Source organism: Grus americana, chromosome 3 (genome assembly GCF_028858705.1).
Source record: "Grus americana isolate bGruAme1 chromosome 3, bGruAme1.mat, whole genome shotgun sequence".
NCBI lineage: Eukaryota > Metazoa > Chordata > Aves > Gruiformes > Gruidae > Grus > Grus americana.
Genome location: NC_072854.1, coordinates 77,118,752 through 77,145,281, shown reverse-complemented (window position 1 = coordinate 77,145,281; position 26,530 = coordinate 77,118,752). Strand labels below are relative to the sequence as shown.

The following is a 26,530-nucleotide window of genomic DNA, read 5'->3' as shown; positions in this document are numbered from 1 at the left end:
GGGAAGAGAAAAATGGGAATTTCAGGCTGTCAACATTTGAATTTGCAACAAAAATTGTCATTGGGCTGTAAAACCGTTGTAAACTGTCTGGTGAAGTAAAGACTGAAATCATCTCAGAATTAGAGCTTGTGCTTTTTATTGGTTTTTTACTTTTTCATAGCTGGAAGGGCACAATGTCTTCTCCAATCTGAGCTCCAGCGAATATGAGCAAGTACTTGAGATCATCCGGAAAGCCATCATTGCCACAGACCTTGCCCTGTATTTTGGAAATAGAAAACAGCTTGAAGAGCTGCATCAGACGGGAGCATTAAACCTTAAGAACCAAGCACATAGGTAAAGCACCACACCAGTATTAGTTCACTCTGGCATTAGTCCTAGGAAGAAAAACCTTATTTTTGCAAAAAAAAAAAGTCTGTGTACAGAGTAATTTTCTTACATATGAGATTTCTAAGACCAGCTGTGTATGAAATTGCAAGTATGTAACAGTAATTTCCATTGTTTTATATTTGCATGTCACTGCCTTTGGATGTCATCTGCACAGTTCAGTGATAGATCATCTGCAGAGGAAAATTAGTGCACAGGCAGTTGGTTGGTGGGGAAAAATGTGTCGTGCAATAATTACTTAATTTTATTTTTATGCCAATATTTTTATTATTCTGTCAACACGCTTTCTTGGAAAGAATTCTGGTCAGATCTCAACCTTTGTGAATTAAAATAGCTCTAAGTTTTAAGAATATACAAGTGTGTTCATAAATACATGACTTTGTCTGCATAAGCAAAATATAGAGGACCCTGGATGAGAGATGTGTCTCATAACAGGCTTCATTAAAGTGCTCGTGCAGCCCTTCAGAGCTTCTTTACTAGAAAGTGAATGCTGTCATTAGTCTAATGCAGGGAAAAATTGGAGCGGTAACATGGGAAAATATTGAGTCATGATTCTGATTTCTTTTCAAAAGGAACTTTTTTACTTGGGTCTTCTTTCCGAGGAGTTTTACAGGTTTTTGCCAGTAGTTTTGAATAAATTATTACAACACTGTAGGAAAGGTCATTTTTAAAAGCTTATTTCCCAATATGGAACTGGTGCTTATCAGACTTGAATAAACCTCAACGTCTTAAAAAGACAAAGATATAGTAGCTCCTGATAATCTCAGAATGAAATTTACCAGAAATCTTGAATTTAGGGTTTATAAAATTTAGGATCACAACTATTTAGCGTGTGATTGCATATTTTATTATGTTTCTCTTTATCTTGCCTGCCTCAGAGCATTTTCAGTGCAAAGCCACATGCCCAAAGATAGAACATCAGTTTGTAATGTGGCTAAAGAATCCAAGACTTCTCGTTGGTATCTGTAAATGCAATGGAATGCTAAATTTGGCTCTGACATGGCTGATGAATCCTCTGCCTTAACTCAGGGGAATTGCACTTTACCATTTATCTATTGATTATATCATGTATTTGTGTATTTTCCCTATATTTATTGGCACAATTTTAATGACTGCCATCACATTTGCATGCGAGTTAGCAAGTTGTGCGGTTTTTTTCATGGAATAGGCATTTATTAACAAAGATGCAGGTGTTCTTAAGTGTAATCTAAAATTCTCCATTGGGTAGAAAACACATGAATTCATTAATCTGCCAGTTTTCTTTATAAAACTGTGATTCATAAGCCATAGGTTTGGGTAGTAGACAAGTGCTAGGAAACTGTATAAATAAGATATTTGTGTGTGTGTGCGCGCGCACGAACCTTATTCTAGTAACGATTTTAAACCTACTGATGCTGTTCAGTTATTCTGTGAACAGGTTTGTCAGTGTACAGGACAGAGTTACGTGTAGGATTCTTGTTCTGCCAGGGTTAGAATTCATTCCGACAAAGCAATGACAGAGTACCTTGAGACAGATCTAGTTTTTTCCTCTTTTTGGAGCAGGTGTTCCTCTCTCTTTAAACAACAGAAAGAAATGCAGCAACAGGATATGCCATCTTTCTTTTTAGAGATTTGTACTGTATCTTTAGAAAATTAAGGAGGGACATGTGAGTGTTTTAACAGGCAGGCATACTTGTGTGCTTTTTTATGAATGTGATTGTGCAGAGGACAGTCCATGAACTCTGGTTGTAAACAATGCAGGGAATGCTGCAGGGAATGTAATATACCGTTTGCGTGACACCTTACCAATGAGTCATAAGCAAGTGAGGAATAAACAAGGAAGGTGGGAGAAATTTTGTAGTATATATACTTCACTGCTGGTTGAACTGAGGAAGGGCAAATAAAAACTTCGCGGTGTCATCACTAATTCTTTACCAAACTTACAATATAATGTTATTTTATTGTAGAGATAGAGTGATTGGCCTGATGATGACGGCTTGTGATTTGTGTTCTGTAACAAAGTTGTGGCCAGTTACCAGACTGACGGCCAATGATATATATGCGGAGTTCTGGGCTGAGGTATGTCTGTTTCTTTTGTTTACTCTATTTGTAAATGGAAGTATCCAGGAAGAAAAAAACAACCATAAGTATTTTTCAATCGATATCTTAATGTGCTTATTTGAAAGAGTGTTCACTGGTGCTTGCATGTGTTTTGTTGTTTACTCTGAAGCTATTTAAAGAGCTGAGTTAGCTTCCTAATTTTCAGGCAGTGTTTTTTCTCTCTGTTAAAGATGAATTTAGAAAGTATGTCCTGCCATAAAGTGACCAAGCAACAGAACACAGAAGAAAATCTGTGAGGTTGTTTGAACCACTAACTATGCTTTTGTGAAGGATCTATTTGTATTCTAGAAATCCAAAATATGAAACCAGCTTCTAGGTCAGCTGCCTTGAAACACACTTAAAAAGCTGTAATATGAGTCCAGGAAATGCTAAAGCAAATATTACAAACCTTAAAATTGTTCTGATCTGACCATTTGAATCTTTTTTTGTGAGCCAGCCCAACAACTGGGTCTCAGAGCGTGCTGATTTTTTATTATACTGGAAGTTACTCCGTAGATAAGACATACTGAGGATTGACACAAGGCATTGAACTGTGCTAATGTAATCATGTCCATAACGATGCAGTCTCTTATGCTGGGGAGTAAATGTTCTAATCATTTAATTTTTAAAGTGGAAGTGACTACTTTAGGGATAAGGAATAAATTCTGAGGGTGTTGCATAGAGATGACTTACACAGTTTTAGAATATACGCTGTATTTTCAGAACTACTATTGCACATGTGTATCATAAAGTGTTGCTCTTTTCTGTATGTGCCCTGTGGAAGTCTGCAGAATTCAGTGGGCTTATTTCTGTTTTGCACAGGTGTGAAATGGAAATCAGGCCCACAGAGTTGATGTAGCATGCATGTAGTGTGGAGATTGTTGTCCTGCCTGTTGCATGTTTGTTATGAAATTCAAGATGTGCATGGCTTGTGGGTGTTTTTTGTATTCACATAATTAACATTCTTGTTCTCTTAATTACAAACAGCTCGGACTACAATAAAATATTTGAAAAAACACAGACTCGATAAGCTCAAATATCTAGTTCAGTACTCACTTTCTAAAATATCAGCACTGGAAAGTGAGTGTTCTTATGAGTGATATAATGGTGGTATAACATTGATGTCCTTTACTGATTAAATACTCTTTTTTTGCTTACAAGTAGAAAGAATTTTTAATGCAAATCTTGTGAAATCGGTGGAGAAGGAAGGATCAAACTGATTTTTCCTACTCAACAATAGTAAAGATGGAATTATGGAATAATTGAGCCTGCCAGACTTTAACCTTGTAATCCAAGGATGAGTTAATAAAGGTGGATCTTGTTATATTGCTGCTTCATGGAGCAAATGTAAATGAGAAGTTATTGACAGAAATTGAATTCTGTAATTGGTGTTTTACTGAATCCTCTTTAAGAAGAGGTTAATCAATACATGGCAGACGTTGGATATGTGGCTATCCAGTCAGGATAGCTGACAAATCCAGCTGCAGGTCTAAAGCCTTCCGGAAATTGGAAAACTGGAGACAGAGAGAAAATGCTGGGAAAGCTAAACCAATAGAATCATAGAACGGTTTGGATTGGAAGGGACCTCAAAGATCATCGAGTTCCAACCCCCCTGCCACTCATTCAACAGAAAGTTTAGATTATGTTTCACTGCAGAAATTTTTACTTGGGAAAAAATGTAAACTCTAGACAAGTATATGTGACATTTGATTGAATGGTTATATTACAGATCTAAAAGTAGGATAGAATGTTGCTTCTAATTACTACTTGAGTTCATAATTTTAATACATTGAATGATTTAATCAGTGCATTTTTATAATATTTCTTCTTTGTGTAATCATTAACTAAAACAATAACTGTAGAAGAGGTTGCAGCAATTTTGTGGTATGTCACACTGATATTTTTTCATTGAATGAAGCCCAATATAGCTAGTGTTTTCAGCTAAGACTTGCCTTGATATCACTCAGCATGAAGTTTTCCCACAACGCTACCTCTCATGCAAAATAATACATTTTCTGGTCAATTATATAGGATTGCAAGCTTGTATAAGATTTGTCCACTGTGACTTTTTTTGTGAGATACGAGACACCGGCCAGTTTCTGCAGTATTTTTTTTAAGAGACTTATAAACTGCTTATTATAACCATACTTCAAGTACAATACAAACTGTTCAAAATTTCCACTTTAACTTTCTGATCGTGACCATAACTATGAGGATAAAAGCAGTATTTTTACAAGAGTGTATCATGTATGTGTTCGCACATACTGACCATAAGAAAACACTTGTGTTTCTAGTGCATACATTCCATCTAAACGTGACACTTTTTTACTGCGAGGGTGGTCTCCCAGCGGCACAGATTGCCCAGGGAGGTTGGGGGGTTACCATCATTGGAGATGTTCAAAACCTGACTGGACACAGTCCTGGATCACCTGCTGTCACTGATCCTGCTGGGGTAGATGTGTGGGATGGATTGGATGATCCCAAGAGGTCCCTTCCAACCCAAACCTTTCTGTGATTCTGTGATACCATTTTCTTTCAAGATGAAATGGTGAACATAAATCTGAGCTTTGTTCAGTTTGGGCATAATCTGTCAAGGCTGAACAGCTTCCTCAAAGCTCTGACTTCTAGTGTTTCTCAGGCACATGATACTATGTTAATCAAAGAGCTTAAAATCTAAATGGTTTAGGGTTGAGGTTCTTATCATTCAGACTATGGTAGCTGCAGACAGTCCTGGATCAATCAATTGCAGTACTTCAAGCAAACAGAAAAAAAATTAAATATTATTTACTGAGGGGACATAAAACCAAAATTTGCTTACAGTTCCTAAATAACAATCCACTGAATTTCTGTGCTTGGAATTGTTAGATGCATCTTTTTTTCTCTCTCTTTTTTTTTTTTAATCAGCTGAGGGTGGAGGCTTTTCCTTTTGTTTCTTTCACCAGTAAAATGTCTAACAGACACTAGATTTGATGATTCTAGCTACTCTACTTGGTGAAAGAAATATGTGATATGAGAGAATAGTACAGGAATCAGTTCAAAAATAGCTTCCTGATTACATCTCTTGTTGGTTAATTGAGCAGGATCATAGTTAATAGGTGATGGTGAGGCCAAGTATGCAAGAGGGAATTGACTTCCAGAAGGCCCCGTCTTTTCTACATTCAAAGTAGTTGCAAGGCAGTCAAACAGAAAGATGCTCTGCTCAAACCAGAACCAATTTATTATATTGCAAACTTCTCTTTGAGTAAAGGTGCCAAAATCCTCCCTTGCTAGGGCATGTTGGCACTTGAAACGTGGCTTGATAAAATGTTATGAGAAAGATGTAATAAATTGTCTTCCGGAGATGCCTTCAGTAACTGTAGCATAAGCATAGAACACTGATTTAGGGAACGTCCCAAGTTTTCACATAGCTAAGCCTCTGTAAGTTGAATCTCACATTAAAGAACAGGGATAAGTCAATATTGTATGAGCAGTTATCCTGCATAAACTGTCTTCCTAACTAAGGAGTATTGGAACTGGCGGGGATGGACTTAACTTTCTCCATAGCAGCCCTCATAGTGCTGGCATTGGTTCTATCGGACATGGGGAAGCTTCTGGCATCTTCTCACAGAAGTCACCCCTGTAGCCCCCCTGCTACCAAAACCTCGCCACGCAAACCCAATACATAAGGTTAGCAGTTGGAAGATCACATTGACTTTAGAATCTCAGACATGAGTGGTAGCCAAAAGCAACCATTGCTATGGCTGTGGTTGCTTTTATAACCTCAAGATTAAACATCCATGGTATTTTGACAATGCAGTTGAAGTTTTCCAAGTCTTATGGCTCAATTTGTTACAGAAAGTAGCCAGCTGCTTATGGATTTTTAAGGAGTAATTGTGTTCAGGCCCAGTACAGTGCTCAAAAACATGTTTTGATTGCTCTGCTGGTAATGGGTGAAATATAAGAAGACAGTTTTCTCTTGTACATTAAATATATCTGGTCTTTGGACATACTGCATCTTTCTCAGTACTCCTCTTATGTAGAGGGATAACGTACTTAAAGAAAAGAAGGCTGTTTGACAGGCAGCTTCTTCAAAGCAGCGTGGTCAAAAAGACTGCATTGTTGACAAAGCGGGCATATTGTAAATTCATCTGTTTTACTCAGCTTTTCCTTGGACGGGTGAGTTGTGTTCCACTGGTCATTGTATTACAGTGCTTTAAACAGGTAATGTTTTGAAAGATGAGATTAATTATGAATAGAACAGAATAGAATGAACTGATTTCTTTGGGTTTATTCTTCCAGTTGCTTTTTATTGTGGAGATGCCCCTGAAAACAAAGAAAATGTGTGTACATTGATTCAAAAAATTTCAGGATCTGCTATTTACATTATCATTTAGGTGAATGTATAAAATGAGCCCCTCCTTAAGCAGTTTTCCGAGATTTGCCTTAGACCTGTACCACACATTGTTTTAAATTTTGGATTTTTAGATTGACATACAATAGAAGATGGAAATTAATTCATATCTCAATAGTCTTGATTTTTATTTTCCTAATCTCTCTCTCCACTTTTCTCCAGGGTGATGAAATGAAGAAAACTGGTATTCAACCTATTCCTATGATGGACAGAGACAAGAAAGATGAAGTCCCTCAGGGTCAGGTATGAATTCTCTCTGTAAAATCATTCGTGTTTTATAGCGTTAATAAAACATGTATGGAAGAAATGCTTTATATATTAGTGAATACTTCATTTGACGTTAGAGTACGTGGGCTGCTGAATTCTATGTTCTGCATGCAAAACAGTGTTAATCTTTTTAAGTAGCAGTGGAAAACTTGATTTCAAAGATATTACTTGTGACAACGTGCTCTTTGCTGTTGTCACCTGTTCCATTCTTTGTACTTGTAACTCTAAAACCACAATCACCTGTGATTTTGAGAGAAGTGTCAACACTTTTTCAACTTAGTAAGTGGTTGCTTCAGCCCTTAACTAAAAGGTTTCACTGTTTTATCCCGAATGCAAAATGAACTTCGTCACCTGTTCCTGGTTAAAATATCCAGGCTCAGATTTTGAAATATTTGTAAGTTTAGACCAATACTTCTTCATTAGGTTTTTTAATAACTATAAACACTGCTTTTTGACATTCCAGGAGGGGTGAAAAGTGAAGAGTTTCTGGAGGGTAAGCAACAAAGGGTAGAATTCTAAGAGTCTCAACTGTCTGTTTTTCAAAGTCTGTGGGTACTGCTTTTCCTGTGCACAGATGTGCAGAAATGACTGCTTTTTTTAGCTTTCCCTAGGGAAAAGTTATATTTTGTAAACATAAATTTGAGGGGAAAGAAAGGTCTTTAACCTTTTGGGGTAAATGAAAAAGGGAGCTTGTCCTTTGATTATCTGAGCAGAGAAAAAGAAATTTAAATTGTCCATTGTCCATTCATATACATATACACATATACATATATATGTATAAGGGTTTTTTTTTATTTTAGTGGTCTCTGATTCTTTAATTTTCAGTAGTTAGCACTCGCAAAGCATTTCATGAACTTGGAAATCAACAATAATATTTAAAATAGAAATGACAAAGTATCACAAAATCCCTGTAGATTAATTACTTGGTAAGCAAGACTATGGAAATTTTTATATCCTGACACTGTGCTCTATCATATTTTAGCATAAAAACTATTACCCTTATTATAGTAAGGAATTAGCAAGTAACTTACTAAATATGTGCGTTTAGTATAAACCCAAAAAGAGAAGAAACATTTTTCTGCATTCGGTTTATTTTTCCACACACTGTATTAGTTACCTTTGAACATCTTGAAAAGTACACAGTATTATAGTATGTAGTCATCCTGATATTTGTGAAAGAATTGTTAATGGGGTGAAAGCACAGTTCTAAGAAATAAGCTTTTTTTTTTTTTTCTCTTTAAAACACAGTAAGTATTGTTCCAGGTACTGTCTTCATCGGGGTCTTTTTTACTTTGTGCTCTGTTTCATGCTTCTTAAGACTATAACAGTAAAATATTAAGTAAAATAGGACGTTAAAAGCCAATTTCAGTAGTATAATTGTAGCTGCTGTATCTCACAACAATGTTACAGCAAAATGTGAGATTTAGGACATCTATAATTCTGTGAAAGTAACCATTCCTATATTTATGTAGAGACTGAAGAATTTAATAAAGCATTATCATCCTTTTCGTTGGGCTCTAAAAAAAAACCCAAAACATTAATGAGTATTTTTATGTGGATTTTAATTAAAACATTAATACCTTATTTAAATGACAATGATGTTGAGGAAATGAGGATTTGTATAAACATGTAATCTCTGAAAAAAACCCTACTTCTGCCACAAGTACTCATCTTTGATGAAAATAGGTTGCACTTGGCTCTTCCTCTCTCTTGGGAGGCTGGATCAGTCGGTCCTGCGGTGCTCTACACCCTTTGCAACACAACTCACCTAAGGCCTCCGAGCTTGGTGTCTTCCTGCTGCGGAGCCTGCACTGTAGATTTGTTCCTGACTCAGCAAGGATCCCATCGCCCTCTTTTCTCCCCCTTTTCCTTTTGGAACCTGTGAAGAAAATAGAAATGCCAAAACTATGCAGTGACCTGAAAGCCCTTTTGATGCACAAGTCAAGCCAGCCTGACTAATGAAGGGAGAGAGAAGGAACGGTTCACGTGCTTCGGCCATTCAAAGCTTATCCCAGAAATACAGTTTTCAAGTTGAAAATAAAAGGTTTATCATCATTATCATTATTAAAGATACAGTTCTAAAGCTAGCAGTATGTTCAGGATGCACAGTTCAAAGAGACAGGAACAATTTTTTTCAGAAACAAAAGATATTCTCTTGTTCCTCTTTCTTATGCATCTTAGGATACACATACACTGCCTTCCCTGCAATCACTTCAATAGATTGCTCATAGCTGAGTGAACTCTAGGCTTTCTGTCTAGCCACAGCAACACAGAAATCAATCTGGAATAATATAGTCAGATAACTTAAACCTTTTACAAAAGGTGTTTGCATGAGTTTGCTCTGGTCAGAAATGGAAACTTTTGCAAAGGGATGTTTTTAGTTAGCTTGGCTTTATTCAAAACCTAAATCCATTGAGCCTTTTAGGGTTTTTCTTCCTTGATTGATGTGCATTTTAAATTAAAAGCTTTCAGGACCTTAAAGGACACATTTTATTTTAAATAGCAGGGTTCCAAAGAGAAGGTTGTTCAGAATATATTGCAGATGAACTTAGATTGGTCGAAATCTTTTCTGTTTTGCAATGGCAAAGCACTTCTGACTGAGCCAGAAAGTCCACAGTGTGGCTGTACCTAAGGTCTCATTTTGATTTTTGATAGCTATGGAGTAATCTGCTATTTTCCAGTGAAATAAAATATTTCCCCTTAAAAACAAGCAAAGAAGAATGAAAAACACAAGAAAAAACCATGTAGGATGAAAGCAATGCACTATGCAAACTAGCAAACTTTTTGTCCAGGAGCAGACATCACAGCTGTGTGCAGCCTTGCCTTCTCACCAGCTGCAGTTTCTTTCTGTCAGTTTACATCACGATTACTTCAACTCAGGCTATTGGGTTGTCAGGTCAGAAAATGCGTCTTACCTTTTTTAAAGTAGAGAATGGACTTGGTTACTGTGTTGGGTTTGCATGGCAGGGTTTTGGTGGCGGGGGGGCTACAGGGGTGGCTTCTGTGAGAAGCTGCTAGAAGCTCCCCCTGTGTCTGACAGAGCCAATGCCAGCCGGCTCCAAGACGGGCCCGCCGCTGGCCAAGGCCAAGCCAATCAGCGCCTCTGTGATAACATATTTAAGAAGAAGAAAAACACTTAGAGAGAGAGAGCTTTTGCAGCCGGAGAGAGGAGTGAGAAGATGTAAGAAACTCTGCAGACACCAAGGTCAGTGCAGATGGAGGGGGAGGAGGAGCTCCAGGCGCCGGAGCAGAGATCCCCCTGCAGCCCGTGGTGAAAACCATGGTGAAGCAGGCTGTCCCCCTGCAGCCCATGGAGGAAGGATGAGGGGGTGTAGAGATTCCACCTGCAGCCCGTGGAGGACCCCACGCTGGAGGAGGTGGAGGCACCTGAAGGAGGCTGTGGCCCGTGGGAAGCCCACGCTGGAGCAAGTTCCAGGCCGGACCGGTGGACCCGTGAAGAGGGGAGCCCACGCCAGGGCAGGTTTGCTGGCAGGACTTGTGACCCTGTGGGAGGGACCCCACGCTGGAGCAGTTTGCTCCTGAAGGTCTGCACCCCGTGAGAGGGACTCCATGCTGGAGCAGGGGAACGATGAGAGGAGTCCTCCCCCTGAGGATGAAGAAGCGGCAGAAACACCGTGTGCTGAACTGACCGTAACCCCCACTCCCCGTCCCCCTGTGCCGCTGAGGGGGGGAAGGTTGAAGCCGGGAGTGAAGTTGAGCCCGGGAAGATGGGAGGGGTGGGGGGAGGTGTTTTAAGAGTTGATTTTATTTTCTCATTCCTCTACTCTGTTTTGCCTAGTAATAAATTAGATGAATTCCCTCTCTAAGTTCGGTCTGTTTTGCTCGTGACAACAATTAGTGAGTGATCTCTCCCTGTCCTTATCTCGACCTGCAAGCATTTCGTTATGCCTTTTCTCCCCTGTCTAGTGAATGAGGGGAGTGAGAGAGTGGCTCTGGTGGGCACCTGGCCTCCAGCCAGGGTAAACCCACCACAGTTACATAGTGTTATGGGAGGAATCTCTGTATTGATGGAGGTGAGGACAAGAGCGGCCCTTCATTTCTGAAGAAAGGCCAATGTTTAGACTAATTATCAAATGCTTTGATCACAGTACAATACATGGTATTTCACTAAAAGGCATTTAAAAACTCTGCCCAAAGAAAGGGGTCATAGTGCACTACTGTAACTATTATGAGAGTCTGGGATAAATGAGTGATGGATCTGAATTTAACCTGTCATCCTTACCTAATATATAGGTAGCATTTTCTAAAAATTCCCTCATATCATGACAATTCAGCTGTGACATGGTAGCTGTCATAGGCCCCTAAGCCTGTATGAATCAGATGTCATTAAAAAGGTGCTCATTTGATGTTCTCCAAATAGACTTATATGATAATGGTAAAAATATATCACTGAACTGCATACATGAAAAAGAATTGCAAACCAATTATAGATCACAGTGCACACCTTTTAGAAACTTTCCAAAGGTGCGTATCCCCTAGCATCTCAAGTAAATTGAGCTATGGAATATATACTCTGGAGGACACCAGAACAAACCAGAATCTGACCATATTTTGGCAATGCTGCACAACTTCCCTTTTTTTTAAAAAAAAAAAAAATAAAAATCATCAGAAGAATCATGTTTGCAGAAATGGCTCTGTCATCTACGCTTCTTCCTGCCACTACTGACACCAAAAAACCAGACAGATCCTAAGCAAATCAATTGAATAATAAAAGGTCTTCTAGAAAATCCTATCTGAAACAGCCATATTAGTCACGAGAGGCATGTATGCAACTTGTAATTGCCAGAGACTTCACTGTTAGTGCTTCATTTCAAAGTATTCCAATATTAAGAGAAGATGCAGAAGTAAGTAGTACTAACATAAGTAGTAATTAAGTAAACGATCAACAGCTTTGAACTTTCAGTGTTGTAGTTCGGCTGTTAACTTTCAGTGTTGTAGTTCGGCAACATTTACCTTTTTTTTTTTCCATTGTTGTTTTTCATAGATTGGATTCTACAATGCTGTAGCCATCCCATGTTACACCACACTTGCACAGATCTTTCCTCCAACTGGGCCACTACTCCGAGCATGCAGGTGAGTAAATGTGCAAGTTTTTGCATAGTGTGTAGCTTGGTTAAAGAAAAAGCAAACATGCTTTGCAAGTTTGTCTGGAAACACAGACTTTTAATTTTAGAATTGGCATACAGATAAACAGGGATACGCATCTCACATTAATCTGTGCAAAAACCCAGAGGCAACAACTACTGCCTGGGACTATCCAATGCAGATCTACAGACACAGCTGATTAAAATGTGTTTGCCAAAAGCATTTAGACATAAAGTGGTTCAGTGCTTGTGTATCCGTATCTAGGCTGATTCAATGCAATTTCCCTCTCTGTTCTTTTTACTTCAACATGGTTCTCACAACTAAGATTGGCTAGAATTCTGTCTTATTAAAAAAATGTGGGTTTGGGATGTGGTTTTATTACATGTCAGAATAGTTCTATTAAAAAGCAGAAAAAGAAAGATTCCCAGCATATTCTGTAATTGGGAGCATAAGGGTTAGTACCACTGGGATGTGGGAGAGGCAAATGTAACTTTGTCCTGTTGATCAGTTAGGATATTGTAGCTTGGGATCTGGAGGAGAGTCCAGGGTCCCTAACCAATTGGCTGCTTCTACCCTGGCATGATGGTGGATCTCTTTGTAGGTAGTTCTGCCCAATAATTATATCCTGGACCTTAGCAATCTTTCCTGACAAAAATTCTGTTGAAACCGGTACATTTCATGAAAATGTTCCAGTTTCAGGTTAATCAGTATTCTCTAAGGAAAAACAGTTGGTTCATAAAACGCCAGCAATCTTTAGTCACATGCAGGGAAAAAGAGGCCTGTTTTTCTACGCTCTTACTAGCACCTCTCTCATAATCTTTTTTTTCCCTTTTGTGGTCCTTAAATTCTAGCTTGCATTGAACTTCTTCTTTGTCCTGTAAGGCAGATCTACCTAAGGTAGTGATTAGCAAAATAATTTCATTTGCACCTAAACACTTATTTCATATCGCTATGAGAAGAATACGTAGGTCTGTACCAGTGGGAAAGAGGACTATCTTATGAAAAACAGTGAGTATCTAGGGGCCATCATTAATAGTCAGCTGCCTCTGAGGTCCCGCTGCTGGGCATGGCTGTGCGACCCTTAGATGAATATGGAGGGAATATTAAGTAGGATTAGAGACTACACCTCTGTAGTTATTGCATTAATGGGGCTACAGCTGGAATCCTGTTTAGTGTCTGTGCTTTAGGAAGAGTAGATAAAGACACTAGCCAATAAGAGAAGATTAAGAAAGAGCTTAAAGAATGTTTTGAGATCTTAGTAGCGAGCGACTAAAAATCTGGCATAATGTATTTGGTTTATCCAAGAGAACGACTTTATCAAAAGCTGTAACTGTCTCCATAGCGTGTCTTCTGATTAGACGAAGCTCATTGATTTAGCAGGTAAAGACTACTAGAAGCCCAAAGGTTCAGCTAAGGAATATGGTGAATGTCTTTGTTAGCATTTGGAATAATGTCAGTTGAATATCTTAAACCAAGGCTAGGTATACTTTTTAAAAGAGAGAGGTAAATGGGATACAGGTCTGAGGCACAGTTACTGTGATGAAATTGCCAAGGCCTGTCTTTTCCAGGCAGTCAGCCTAGGTGATCCTTATAGTAGTGTCTTTTGTCCTTAGAAGCTAGGAAAGTAACAATGTCTGGTATATAATAGGCAGTAATGTGTTGTCCTAAATTGAGTAATGTGGAAGTATCCCTAAATGCGTATTTTAGTGGTTCCATCAGTTACAATATAGCATTAAATTCTCTAGTTTCAAAGTGCTGTAGAGCATGTCACTGTCGTAATGGTATCCAAGTCCAAATCCTGTTTTGGAGTTCAGAGTTACAGTACAGGATAGGAATGTGTACTCCCTGAGCCATGTTGACCTTATTATATGTGTTGATAGTTTGATTATAGATAATTGAATATTGTGTACTCTGGCAAATAAGAGTTGCTTTCAGTGTGAAATCAGAGAACATGAAGTAAACTACAGAACTGCTTGTAATCCTTTCAATCTTTACAAGGTCGTGACTTGTGCAACTGCTTTACTGAGAGGTAGTCCGAGATCTTCGAAGTTTTCTAACTTCTTTCTCTTTGTAATCCTCACTTGAAGGCATGTTGCTTCAGCTGTATTGATGGCTGAAAGCTAAATGGTCGGTTATTCGATCCATGTAACTGGAACACAGATTGTGCTTTGTGTAACCACGTTTTCAGTCAGAAAGAGTTTTATACTATTTACATTGACTAAACAGCATCGACTGTAATAGCCACCATTAGAAATGCAGTAATGCTTATCACGAATGTTTCCAGTTACTTGTTTCTGCTCAAGCTAACAAATATTGTCAAACTGCTTTTTATATGTGAAAATTCTTATTTCTTTTGTATTACTTATTTGTCAACATCTGGGTGGACTTTTACTCCCCAAATATTTATCTATGTGCTTTTAACATGAAAATGTCTTGCAGAGTCTCTATGGTTAATAAAGTAACCTCAGCGCTGGATGTCAGGAATATTCTGTTACTAGCACAATCAAATGGGAGGTCTTAAAATTGGGTTTGTATTTACTGCAGAACCATTTGCATAAGCCTGCCAGTACCTTTGGTAAGAAGTTAACATTGTTATTCCACTTAATGGGAACTGAGGCTTAGAGAGGCTAGGTTGAGTGTTTAAGACTGCACGGCATCATTTTCAGGAGCAGGGTTTTGGGAAGACGTATATCTTTTGATTTCTAGACACATGGATATCCAAATGAGGCTTTTTTTTTTTTCTTCCCCCCCCCCCAAAAGTGGCTTGTAATATGTGATGGTTCATCTTTCAGTACTCAGCTGAGGAGATTTAAAGTTGAATTGTAGGGTATCAAGCACCCACATACATGTATACGTGTTCTAGATGAAAGGTTCTCCGTGCTTCTGAAGATCAAACGTGAGCATCAAGAGTGGGTTTCTCTGCAAAAGGTGTGATGTTTGAAGTAAAAGCAATCAGATTCCCAGCAGAGATTATATGAACTTTTTCTATTCTAGAAATCATGTTTGTTGTTTGGAATTCCAATTATAGTTATAACACTGATACTTCTGAAAGCTACACTGGCACAATTTCCAGACTAGGCACAACTCTGTACAGACACAACACCCCACCCTGCTCTTGTGCATTCCTTAATTTAGATTGCACTGATGCAGAACTGGGGCATAGATGTGTGGATGGGGTTTAAGATGTCCATAAGATTAAAGAGCTTCCTGAAAATCTACACCCTGGTATAAAGTCTTCTGAGGAGAAGTTTGACTGTTTTAACTTAGCCTTGAAATTACCCTCTGCTGTCGGTTTGAGGGGGTTGAAGAGGAAGTGTTGAGACTTCAGACTTGGAGATACAGTGTATGAAATTAAGAACACATATCTGACTTCAACTGCCCAATTACTAAAATGTATGTTATTGCAGGGTTTAGGTTACTCCAGAGTGTTTCAAATAGCTGATTTTTGCACTACACTTTTTTTTCCTTTATTTTTGATGGGTAACTGTTATTCAGTGTGATGAGAGGAATACAGCCTCATTCTTGTTTGGTATAGCCTCAGCTGCTGACTGAACCGATTTTGATATCACCCCTTCACCAGCAGTGCTCGTACTTGGAACGCAGTGTGTAAGCTGCCGTGTCCTTGAGTTTGGAATGCAGACACCAGCTGCAAATAATAGCAGCAGGAGCAGCCAAGGCAGCATGTCAGCATGAAGTTTTTTATTTTGAGAGCCTCTGGGCATTTATTCCAGACACTTAGGAGCCAGGGCTTCATGGGGAGTACAAAGGCAAATGAGTTGTGTTATCTGTATCTTTAAAAAAAAAAAAAAAAAGAAAGAAAGTATCAGTCACTAATTTCCCAGAGGTAGGGTAGTAGCTAAGAATCTAGAAAGTTTTCTTGTCCGGTAACTTATTCCACATTTTTAAATACTCTCTTGTCATTCTGTGTAGATCAAAACTACCAGCCACCTGTGTTACAGCGTTCAGAATAAGTCCTATGCCTGTTTTGTAGCCCACGTACTCAGTAGGCCTGCCAAAGTGGCAAATCTATGTTAGTATATATATTTTGAGGATGAGGTGAAGTGATTTATTTTTTTCCTTTATTTCAGACCAAATAATTTTAAACAATTTTCCCTGTGCTTTCAGGTCTCTCAAATTCTTGCTGAAATTGATGTAATTTAAAAATATTTTGGCTGCAATTCTTGTCATTACTTTCCCAGTTTCAGGAAAGGGACCTAGAAAATAGCGGCGGTTCATTTTTTCTGATCCTTAGTGCCTGATTGTATTAGCTGCATTCGGCGCCATATTAACGCTGGCTTCGTGGCTTACAGTTGGCCTGGAGCGCTGGCAGCGCCGGTTTCCACCTGCCTGCAGAAAATGGTGTAGGTGTTCCCCTAGAGGGCACCAGCTTTCTTCGGTAGGCTCCATCAGATCCTGCCTATCAGGTCCCCGTCCCCAGAAAACGCAGTGTTTTCTCTTCTTACCTGTTCTCTGTGCTTTCAGCTCGTTATTTGCTGTTTTATCAACTTGTTTCGGCAAAGCTGTGACATAAAAATCAGAGGAGCTCTGCCACATAAATTCCGTTGTAATATGATAATATGACACACAGCATGTAAGACCTGTTTGTTTACTGAAGACATCTAAGAACTGTTGGTTTAGTAGCTAGGTATCTGGTAGTATGAAATTGAAACGATTGAGCTTGCTCTCTTTCTCTCTGTCTTTGAAGACTGAATGCTAGATTTGGCCGTAGGTTGCGAGTATGGTCCGATATTGGATATCATCAACATAGACTTCCAAGTCACTGAAGTGGTGCTAGTGTACAGCAAGTAAGAGTACAGGTCTGTACTCCCTTTGGATCATTGGAACATTACCAGCTTAATTTCTCATCGTTTTATGGCTTGTGAATCAAAATTTGGACTTGAGGGTTGGCCAGGTTGTGAGACACTAAAAAAAAAAATCTATCTCGAGGAAGGGGTAGTCTTTCAATGTAGTAGATTGATAATATGATCACCACATTAGTAACTGAAAGTTGATACTGTGGTCTTGGCATGCAGCATTTTTACGCTGTCAGGAAGCCCATGTGCAGGAGTTTCAGGAGGCTTTAATGCGCTTCTGTGGTTTCCGCTGAAGGAAGTTTCCTGGCAAAAGTCCTGACCTCTGTGGTGGTTTTGAAAAGGGCCAAAGTATGCTGTGGTAAAATCCCCGAAGTCTGAAGTGACGAAGGCTGCTTGTTTCCAGACACATCTCTGTTGGGTCACAGCTGGGTTTTCTCTACAGCCGTGAGGGTTAGAAACTTGTAATGGAAGCAGACACTGGCCTCGAGCTCCAGAGCTCGCTCTGGGGAAGGTATGCCGTAGGCTCATGTGTAGTCAACACGTATACGAGCCACACAGAATTACAAAATGGGATAACTGAAGGTAAAGGATGGAATAATGTTAAGATGATAAAAGCTTGATGACATACAGGTACTTATATACATCTCAAAGTATAGTACAGCAGACAGCGGTGGTAGGACAAAACCCTAGTAAACTTATGAACAATGCTTTACCTCTTTGACCTTTTTGTATCTCCAGGGACAATCTCAACCAATGGGAGAAAGTAACAAGAGGTGAGGAAGCCTCTATATGGATTCCCTCCCAGTCCCTTGCTCCTGGGACCTCAGATTCACTTCCTGTGAAGATCGATGACTGAACAGCAGCAACAGATTGCTTTAACAGGAAAAGCACCCCTTCTTGGTTTGAGGGTTGTTTTTTGTTTTGTTTCGTTTTTATTTGGGAAAAAAAAAAAGGAAAAAGAAAAGCTACAAAATGCTGACTAAGAAACAGATCTGCCTAGGAAGGTAACACCCATGGAGTTACCTCAGCTAAATGACTCTGGCAGCCAATCTCCTGACCTACACCAGTGACACAACGTGAACAGAGGGAAAACGGCAACCCAGATGTTTTGGAATCAGCTATCAAAAGAGAACTTACAACTTGTGAATATAAAAGACTGGCCTTATCTCATGGGCTACATTGCTGAGGCCTTAATTTAAAACTGATGGGGGGGAAAACAAAAAATCTTAGGGGGTACTTCTAAATTGTATCTTTCTAGTAAGGGTTTCAATGGTACTTTTATTATACCGTACTGTGGCTGGCTTTAACACCAGTGTCACTTGGGAGTTCTTGGCTATAAATAGAACAATATACCCATTGCTATTGTGAATGTTTATGTGTGATCTACTTGTAATCAGTTTGAACTCCAGCAGAATCCTTGGAGACTATAATTCATGCTTAGGTTACAGTGAATTCTCTTGCTGCAAACTAAAGGAAAACCAACATTCAGGTTAAAGTTTTAAAGTACTTCATTAAGCATCATGATGCAAATTGTCTGTCACTCACAAGGCAAATGTTGAAAGAACTAGTGATGGTGCTTTGTTCTTCAGAATGATTTATAAACCTAGACAACTCCTCCCTTAAAACACTGGAAGTACTGGATATTTTTCTCTGATATGAGAGAGTTTCAGGTTGGAGGTTTTGTATCCATAATGACAGAAGTATCAGATTAAAATTTAAATGTGACAGCAAAGATTTCCTTGCCTAGCTCACAATTAAGTAAAGTAATCATCTTTATTTCTACCTGCTGAGTTGTATTTTAAACGGTATTAGAGACATACCTGAAGTATGCTATCTGCTGGGAACAAAAGCCTTGTCAGAAAAGTCAGGTCTGATAAGAGAGATTCTGGTACCATCACAATAAATCAAAAATGTTTTTGTATTGACTAGCTTTTGTGTTGCACAGTAACACTGCATGTCTTCTACTGCTCTCTTCCCCCATCCCAAGATGAGTGAAACTAGGAAACTTCTCCATTTGTCTGTTTGCTTTCCCCCCGCCCCATTTCAGCAAAATTTCCAGGCTTAGAACTGCCTTTCTCAATGAAAAATAGCTGACTGAAGAAAAGTACTCTAAAATATTGTGTTTACAGTTCTGTGCTGACTTAGGCTTCAGCCTTACAAACTTATGCACAGACTTTAAGACCTTACATTTAATGCTACTCTTTTAAATTTAGTGCAATTGTACAGAGTATGTTTCAACAACACTTAATTTGCCTTCATCTTTCTCTTAAAAATAATGAGAAAAAAAGCTTCATATTGATCCACACAGTAGGTGAAAACACAGGCTTTGCATACCTTTCACATACAGCCTACACCGCATTATATGCTCTTTCACAGATAGTACACTCTTGTAGTAGTAATTCTGTGATCACATGTTCATTTGTGTAACTGCAACAAATAATAGTAGTGACACGGGTTCTCTTTTTCCATCTCATGTCTGTTGAACTGTATTGCTCTAATAAGCATGCCTTCTTATGGGTTTCACGTAAATGACTTTGACTCCTGAGTCTTGCCTTCTGTTATGGTTGAGCACATACCAGTGTCTGTACGTGTGTACAGTATGTGATACATAATCGCATAATGTATAAATGCACCTAAGCCTTTGCAGTACATGGATATCCCAGAGGCTGAGAATTCAATATGAAGTTATCTTACTTGTATGATACAGGTTACCTAGCAGCAGCCGCCCCATGATTTTTTTTCAGTTTGCTTTGCCAATTCTACGTGCAGAAATTCATTGTTAACCACAGCAAACTATTTTGGAATAATAATTTAAAAAAATGGCAGGAAACAATTATGCTAAAGTAGAACAAATAGGTTCTCATGCTGTGTCCTCTGCTTTACTCCTTAGCAGTTCTGTTTTAACCGAATCTTGTAGATGTGACTTTCATCTGTTAAGTACTTGAGACACAATCCACGGTTCCCAATATTTACATGAAGATTATCCAAATCTGTGGTGACTACAAAAATACTCTCTGAAATTCAGATATCCCAACAACTGGATGGAACATTTTTCCTTCATGGGTTAAGTATATTTGCTGTTGTTCTCCCTCTTTGAATGCTGATCTTACAAGCATTGCAAAAAAGATCCCTTATCACATTGTGTCTGTGTTATGGAAAGCTTTTAATTCATATTGTACTCATTGACAGTAAAGAAAACTTCACTAGTTCTGTCACTTACCATTCAAAATATTTGGCAGTATCCCATAATATTTTATATTTCGAAGTTTATAAGTACTGATACAGAACATGTTTCCCTAACAAGTATATAAAATTATTAATGTCTCAAGTCAATCAGGTATTGTTTCTAATATAGAACTATCCAAACCACATTAAATATGTTTGCTGTAGGATAATGTTCATTAGAGTTAAAAATTTTAGCTCCGGTGGTTGTGGTTTGGTTTTGTAAAAGGAAAAAGATCATGACAAAAATGTTACTCTCTGTTAGCACCTAGACCAACACAAATAGCTGCAATGGGCTGTATTTTCTAAGCAAACGTAGTCTGTCTTACCATTTACAAGGAGTGCAGATTCAGATGTGTAAATTTTTTTTGTAGAAACAAATTTATACCCACACTTCCAAAGTCAAAACCACCAAAAATTAAAACTTCAAAGCTGCATTTGAATTTCATGGCTCAAGTACGTGTTGAGATTTCATTGTTCAAAATTCTGGACTTGGACTCCCAAATAGAGCAGTAAGACATCTAGATCTGTAAGACATCTGGCTCATTAAGTTAAACTGCCAAAAGGCATTCTTGCTTGCATTTTTATCCTGCTAAAACTGATCTTGCCCAAGATTAATAAGAATGTATAAAACCCCTAACAGATCTCTCCTTTCCTAGCAGTGTTAGACTTTATACTCCCACGACTGCATTATTTTTGTTAATAATTCCAATTGCTTTTCCCTTCTAAACCTGGTAAAGGTAAAAGGACTGTTTGAAGCCGTATCTGAGCATTTCTAAAGTATTATGACATGGTGTCTGAAAGATATGCATTAAGTGAGGAAAAAGAGGTGTCATAGCATGATAGTCATCTGAGATGTTGCATATTTTATTACAGCACTGACAGAAACTCCACTGTTATAATTAATCTATGAATTTTGTACAGTAGTACAACATTCTGCTGTAACGGTTCAACTCATGGCAGTATTTTTTTTTTAATAAGTCACCATTAGAGAAATGCAATAGGGATTTTTAGTTGGAGTATATGATAAGACATATTTTCATGGGAGGGGACATGCAGTGTGGAATTCATCTTTTTATGTGGCACAGAGTTCTTTCATGTGTATAAACTTAGAACAGTGTGATCAGTTTGCTGTGACTGCATTTAGAGCATTCAGTGTTTAAAAAATTGTAGGGATAGCGAATAGCACTATTCGTGTTAAAAAGTAGAGATCGTTAGATGCTCAAAACAATTATGACCCTCTTGAAGTAATGCATTTGCCTCAAACACTGTGATATAGGAAACAGTTCTGTGAAGCGGAACAATTAATTTGTTCATTCTAAACACAGAAAAGGCTTTCTGCACACTACTACAAGGAAGTTCATGTTCAAACTTTAGGTTATATATCCCAATCTAGCAAAGGCACATCATAACTCTTGTTTTGCTTTCTGACCAAAAACTGTGCTCGATTGTAATACGGGTGTATACTCTGTCAAAAAACCTAAAATAGCGGACTGCTTTCTAGGGTAGATCAAACTGATTTGTAGAGTAGATTCATATATATTCAAAATTCAGGTTGGGCTGTTATGTGAAGAAGAAAGAACTTCAAGGTAACAACATTCAACTTTACTACATTTAGTGAGCTGAAAAATTTGTTTTATATATATATATATTTACACACACATATATATATATATGATACATATAAACTATCTTTGTAAAAAAAAACAAAATATGCAAGTGCAATAATTTAAAGAGGTCTTAACTTTGCATTTATAAATTATAAATACTGTACATGGTGTGTAATTTTTTTCATGTATTCATTTGCAGTCTTTGTATTTAAAAAACAAACCTAAACCTTTACTATTACGTTTGTACAATAGAACAGTAAGCGTTTATTATGATATAGTTAAGTTGTAAATAAATTCACAAACCAAACAGCCAGTACATATGCATATATGGGTGTCCTATTGTGAAACCTGTTTTTGCTTTTACTGCTGGCTTTAGCACAGCAAGACTACTTCTGTGGATATGTAATTATACATATAAATATATGTATGATACATAAAATATATTTAGAAATGTTCATAATTTTAATGGATATATCTATACATATACTTTGGTGTGAATATTACTGAATACAGAGTTTTTTAATATTATTTTTCATGTTTATTTTTGCTATTATTGGGAGTGGAAGTGAGGGATGGGAAGCGTGTGCGCGTATGTATGTATGTGTTTATACCACAAGTAATCCACAGGAGAAATGGAATCAAAGAGCATTATGCAGTCCTTTAAAAAGACAGTGCCTGCTTTTCCCTGTAATTGCAGTTTACTGCTTATGGTGTGTTTTCCCAACATAAGTTCGTTGGGTTTTGGTTTTTGGGGGGTTTTTTTTGTTTTTTTTTTTGTTTTTTTTTTAATTTTATCACCTATTGCAAGTTCACATTGCCACAAACTGCAAAGGGATCCGCTTTCCTGATTGCCCTCTTGCTGCCAGAGAGCTTGCCTTGCTGTTTGACAGATAATTCCACACAGATCCTTGCTTCGTCACTGTCAAACAGCAGTGCAGCTAATGCAGAGTCATTTGCTACCTTTTGGGAATTATGGAGATACTCAGATGCTGAATTGCAGAAAAATAATCCCACACCCAAATTTTTAAGTTTCGCTAGTCCAAAGCAGTCCAGAAACTGCACTGACACATAAGGCATTTTTTAGCATTTATTCATTTAAGTTAAAACTTTCTGAAATATTTTGAGGGCCAGGCAATACAAGAGGAATGTTTCTATAAATACTATTAATTTGGTCCTTTCCACCTGTTTCTGTATTGTTGGCAAGGAACTGTAGGCTGAAGTCAATTAATGACTTTTGGTCAAACTTTTCAAATTGATGGCAGGCAATCACATGCCTTTTCATATTTTTCTGCTCGTTGTGCAGACTTAGCTCTTGTAGCAGAGCACGGTGCTTTGCCCTTGATGGTCACTGTCCAGTCAGTATGCTTTCCGTAATAGTTATTCCTTATAATTATATCAGGTAGAGTTTTCCCTTCATGGCTTGATGTATTGGGTTTTTTAAAGTAATGTTGCTGGGAGAGCTTAATGATTTTCATCACATTGTCTGCTAGCATTCAACTTGCATTAATTATTTTTCTTTTTTACAGCAATGTAAACCCTGTGAATATAGGTGAGAATATGATGTTTGTAGAGCTACTTCTGTTCCTTGAACTGTATTTATGCTGCTTATGGAAGCAATATAAGTTGCTAATAAACACTGAATAAGCATATGGAAATGAAAAAAATAGGGCTTGCAAAATACCAAAAGAAAAGCCAAAAAAAGGAAACTTTTGGAAGCACCTAAGAGAGTCAATATCTGTCATAAGCCTTTGAAAATTTTACCGTCAATGTTAGGAGCAGTGGTGACTATGGGTAGTTTGGACTTAGTGCTGATGGACAGGTTGATCATAAAGAGAAGTGGTATGATAACCACATTAGTTTCCAACTAGTGAAGTTCAAGTTGTTTTCTGCTGCTGACTTGTGGAGAGAAAATAAGTATTCCATATTGGGCATATTTTACATCTTGTGACAAAAAAATCCCACCTTGCTGAAAAAAATGTAGCTTCTCATGTGACTAGCCTGGGAAAAAGGCCAGTGACATGTGACTTTCCTCTTAACATGAAAATGTACTGAAGCTTGCAGTGCAGAATATTTACAATACTTTTGGGAAGACAATGGACATCTGTTAAGATGCTACTTACGGATTTGATGGAACTCAGCTGTTCCGTGACAGATTTCCATTACGACCTTGTGCAAGTTGCCCAACACTGGATGGTTTTGGGTTTTGTTAACTTATTTAAGCCTCTAAACACTTTTTTGTGTTAAACATGTTTGGAAATATCCCTGGTTACATGCAGTCCGGAATTCAAAATATATGTAGAGGCAATCAGGTGGTCACCTTATAATATGTATGATGGTGTTAGCTTTCCTCTCAGGTGTGAGGACAAATGTCACAGAGCTGTGATGTTCTCAGATCTGCTGCTGCTGAGTACTGTAGATGAGTACCTCCATTTCCATCTTCTCCAGATGTGAGGGGAGGCTTAAGAAATTTCTGTGCAAACTTTCAAGCTGGCATATGTAGTTTCATATCTAACAACTCCTGAGCTGTCACAGTGCCATATAATCTTAAAAATTTTCAAACTCCTTTAATTAAACACAGTATCAGATTTTCTTTTAAATCTGTACTGACTTCTGTGGGAGGGCCAATGGCAAATTGTTTTGAGTTACCACATCTTTGTAGTTCCTGTTCCACAGCCATTTTGCAGGGTCCTGTTCCAGGTCTGCTGGGAGTGGTGTGGTTAATCCTCCCGGTGCTCTAAATTATCTGAATCAGCTCCAGCTGTCAGACAACATCCCATTTTGGACTCAATACCTGTCCAGGGAATTGGGTCTATCTTCTGTGCAGTTCTCCCTGGTTTTCCTAATCAGTTACCACATATATTAAGATATGCTATAGCCTTATGCAGAGTTTCACATGTAATATATTGACTTCCTTCCTTTCAAAGTTTCTTAATTAGCCACAGCACTAGCAAAAGTTTTAGGTACTTTAGAATCACAAACATGGTGGAACTAAAGTTTCCAAGGAATAAATACTGGTTTTTTAATGTTGTTTGTTGTTGGAATGTGTGTAAAATAACACACAAAACCTCAAAATATATTCCTTTTGGAAATTGTCTTTCATGACTCTTTCCTGCATATTACAGAAAAACATTCTCTGAAATCCCTCCTCCTGTCCCCAGCAGAGCATTGCTGTTGGAGCTAGCTAGTTTTTTACTGGTGATGTACCAGAAGCATTAGTGAACTAAGTGCCTGGTCCATCAAGTGAACCTAAAGAACTTCCTCGTGGTCTGCGACTCAGAGCTAATCCAGGATGTCTGCTAATACAGTTTTGCTTCCCAAATGTACAAGGACAAGAGTCTTCTGCAATGCATTTGCAATGCCAACAGATCAGAGGGAGCTGACCCAGTGTTTAGAGGTGCTTGCCATTCGAGCTGGTGAGGCATCAGTTGAAGACTTTTTCTGTCCTTCACAAGGCGTGTGAGCTCTGAGACCACCTGCCTCAGAAAAACAAGATGTACCGTACTGCAGACTTAAAGAAAACTTCACACAGGACAACTAACCTCCTATGAGAGACTTGCGTAGTTGCTATCTGAAAGCTTCTAAATGAATTTCTTGAAATCATTAAATAGAATTTGCTGATAAGGTTGGCAGGTTCTTCATTTTCTGCCTTTTTCCTTTCTGCTCTTTTGTCCTATGAATTTGCTTTCCTGGTGGAGCAATTTTTTTTTTCTTTTACCTTTAAGGACTGCACATGAGTAAAAGTCTGCTGTCTCTACAGCCTCTTCCAGCCTCTCTACTTTTGTGGTTTGAATTCATTCCCAGTGATTGGGAATTAAGTGTAAAGCTATTCCACAGGGCTGTTTCCAAGATTTATGTAAAGCACAGAGAACAGGGTATGTACTAAATACTGAGTTAATGGGCTGGAATTGTGGAAAGGAGACCTTAGTTTCTTTCTGCCCTGAGAGTAACAGTTTGCATGCAGTATTACATACCTGAAAAGTCTGGAACGAAGTAAATGCTGTGGCATGTCAGGGTAAGGTGAAGGCAGAAATAAAATGAAAGGATCTACATATAAGGAAAGCTTCTTTCACCCACCAGCTAACATAAAATAGGGAAACTGATTTGAAATCTCAGCTCCCCAGTCTTCCTGCACGGTAAGTTTTGCCCTGAATTGCAAAAAGGCCTCGTACAGAATTACGCTCTGCCTCAGCTGTGTCAGGTAATGCTTATCACGCAGAAGAGCTTTCTGAAGTGCTTTGAACAATGTCTCTGTAGAGTTGGCACAGATGAAATGAATGTGTTTGGGGATCCTGGTGCTTTTTCATTTCAAGATCTTTTACCACTTTCCTGAATTTAGTTGATCATGCACAGCCTACGTCATGGATGATGCTGTTCGTGTATCTTACTTTTTTTGCTGTATAGCTTACGGTGGCAGTAAAACAAAGCAGAGTTTGCAGAATTTTCCTTGAGCTTCCATTTTTGTGTTTGTTATCTAACCTTAGTCTGACAAAACACTTCTGACACTGACAAGAGTTCCCCTCCCCGGGACTACTGATGCTACAGGAAATGCCATGGCAGACATCCACATGGTAAACAGGAAAGATTTTTTTCACATTCTTTCACCTGGAACCTGTACCAAGAGAGGATTTGTGCCATCTTTTTCAGTTAAGTCAGTCGAG

General features: G+C 38.3%; 1 protein-coding gene across 4 annotated transcripts in view; it reads left to right on the top strand.

The window, feature by feature from the left end:
* The window catches only part of PDE10A (phosphodiesterase 10A), a 383,571-nt gene extending 357,293 nt beyond the window's left edge, over positions 1–26,278 (top strand). For all 4 annotated transcript variants that reach the window (XM_054819188.1, XM_054819187.1, XM_054819185.1 and 1 more), the window contains 5 exons: positions 161–333; positions 2,331–2,442; positions 7,016–7,096; positions 12,126–12,214; positions 17,779–26,278. In XM_054819188.1, coding sequence (XP_054675163.1) covers positions 161–333; positions 2,331–2,442; positions 7,016–7,096; positions 12,126–12,214; positions 17,779–17,896 — 573 coding nt within the window. In that variant the 3' untranslated portion in view covers positions 17,897–26,278. The remainder of the gene's footprint in view (positions 1–160; positions 334–2,330; positions 2,443–7,015; positions 7,097–12,125; positions 12,215–17,778) is intronic.
* The last annotated feature ends 252 nt before the right edge of the window (positions 26,279–26,530 follow it).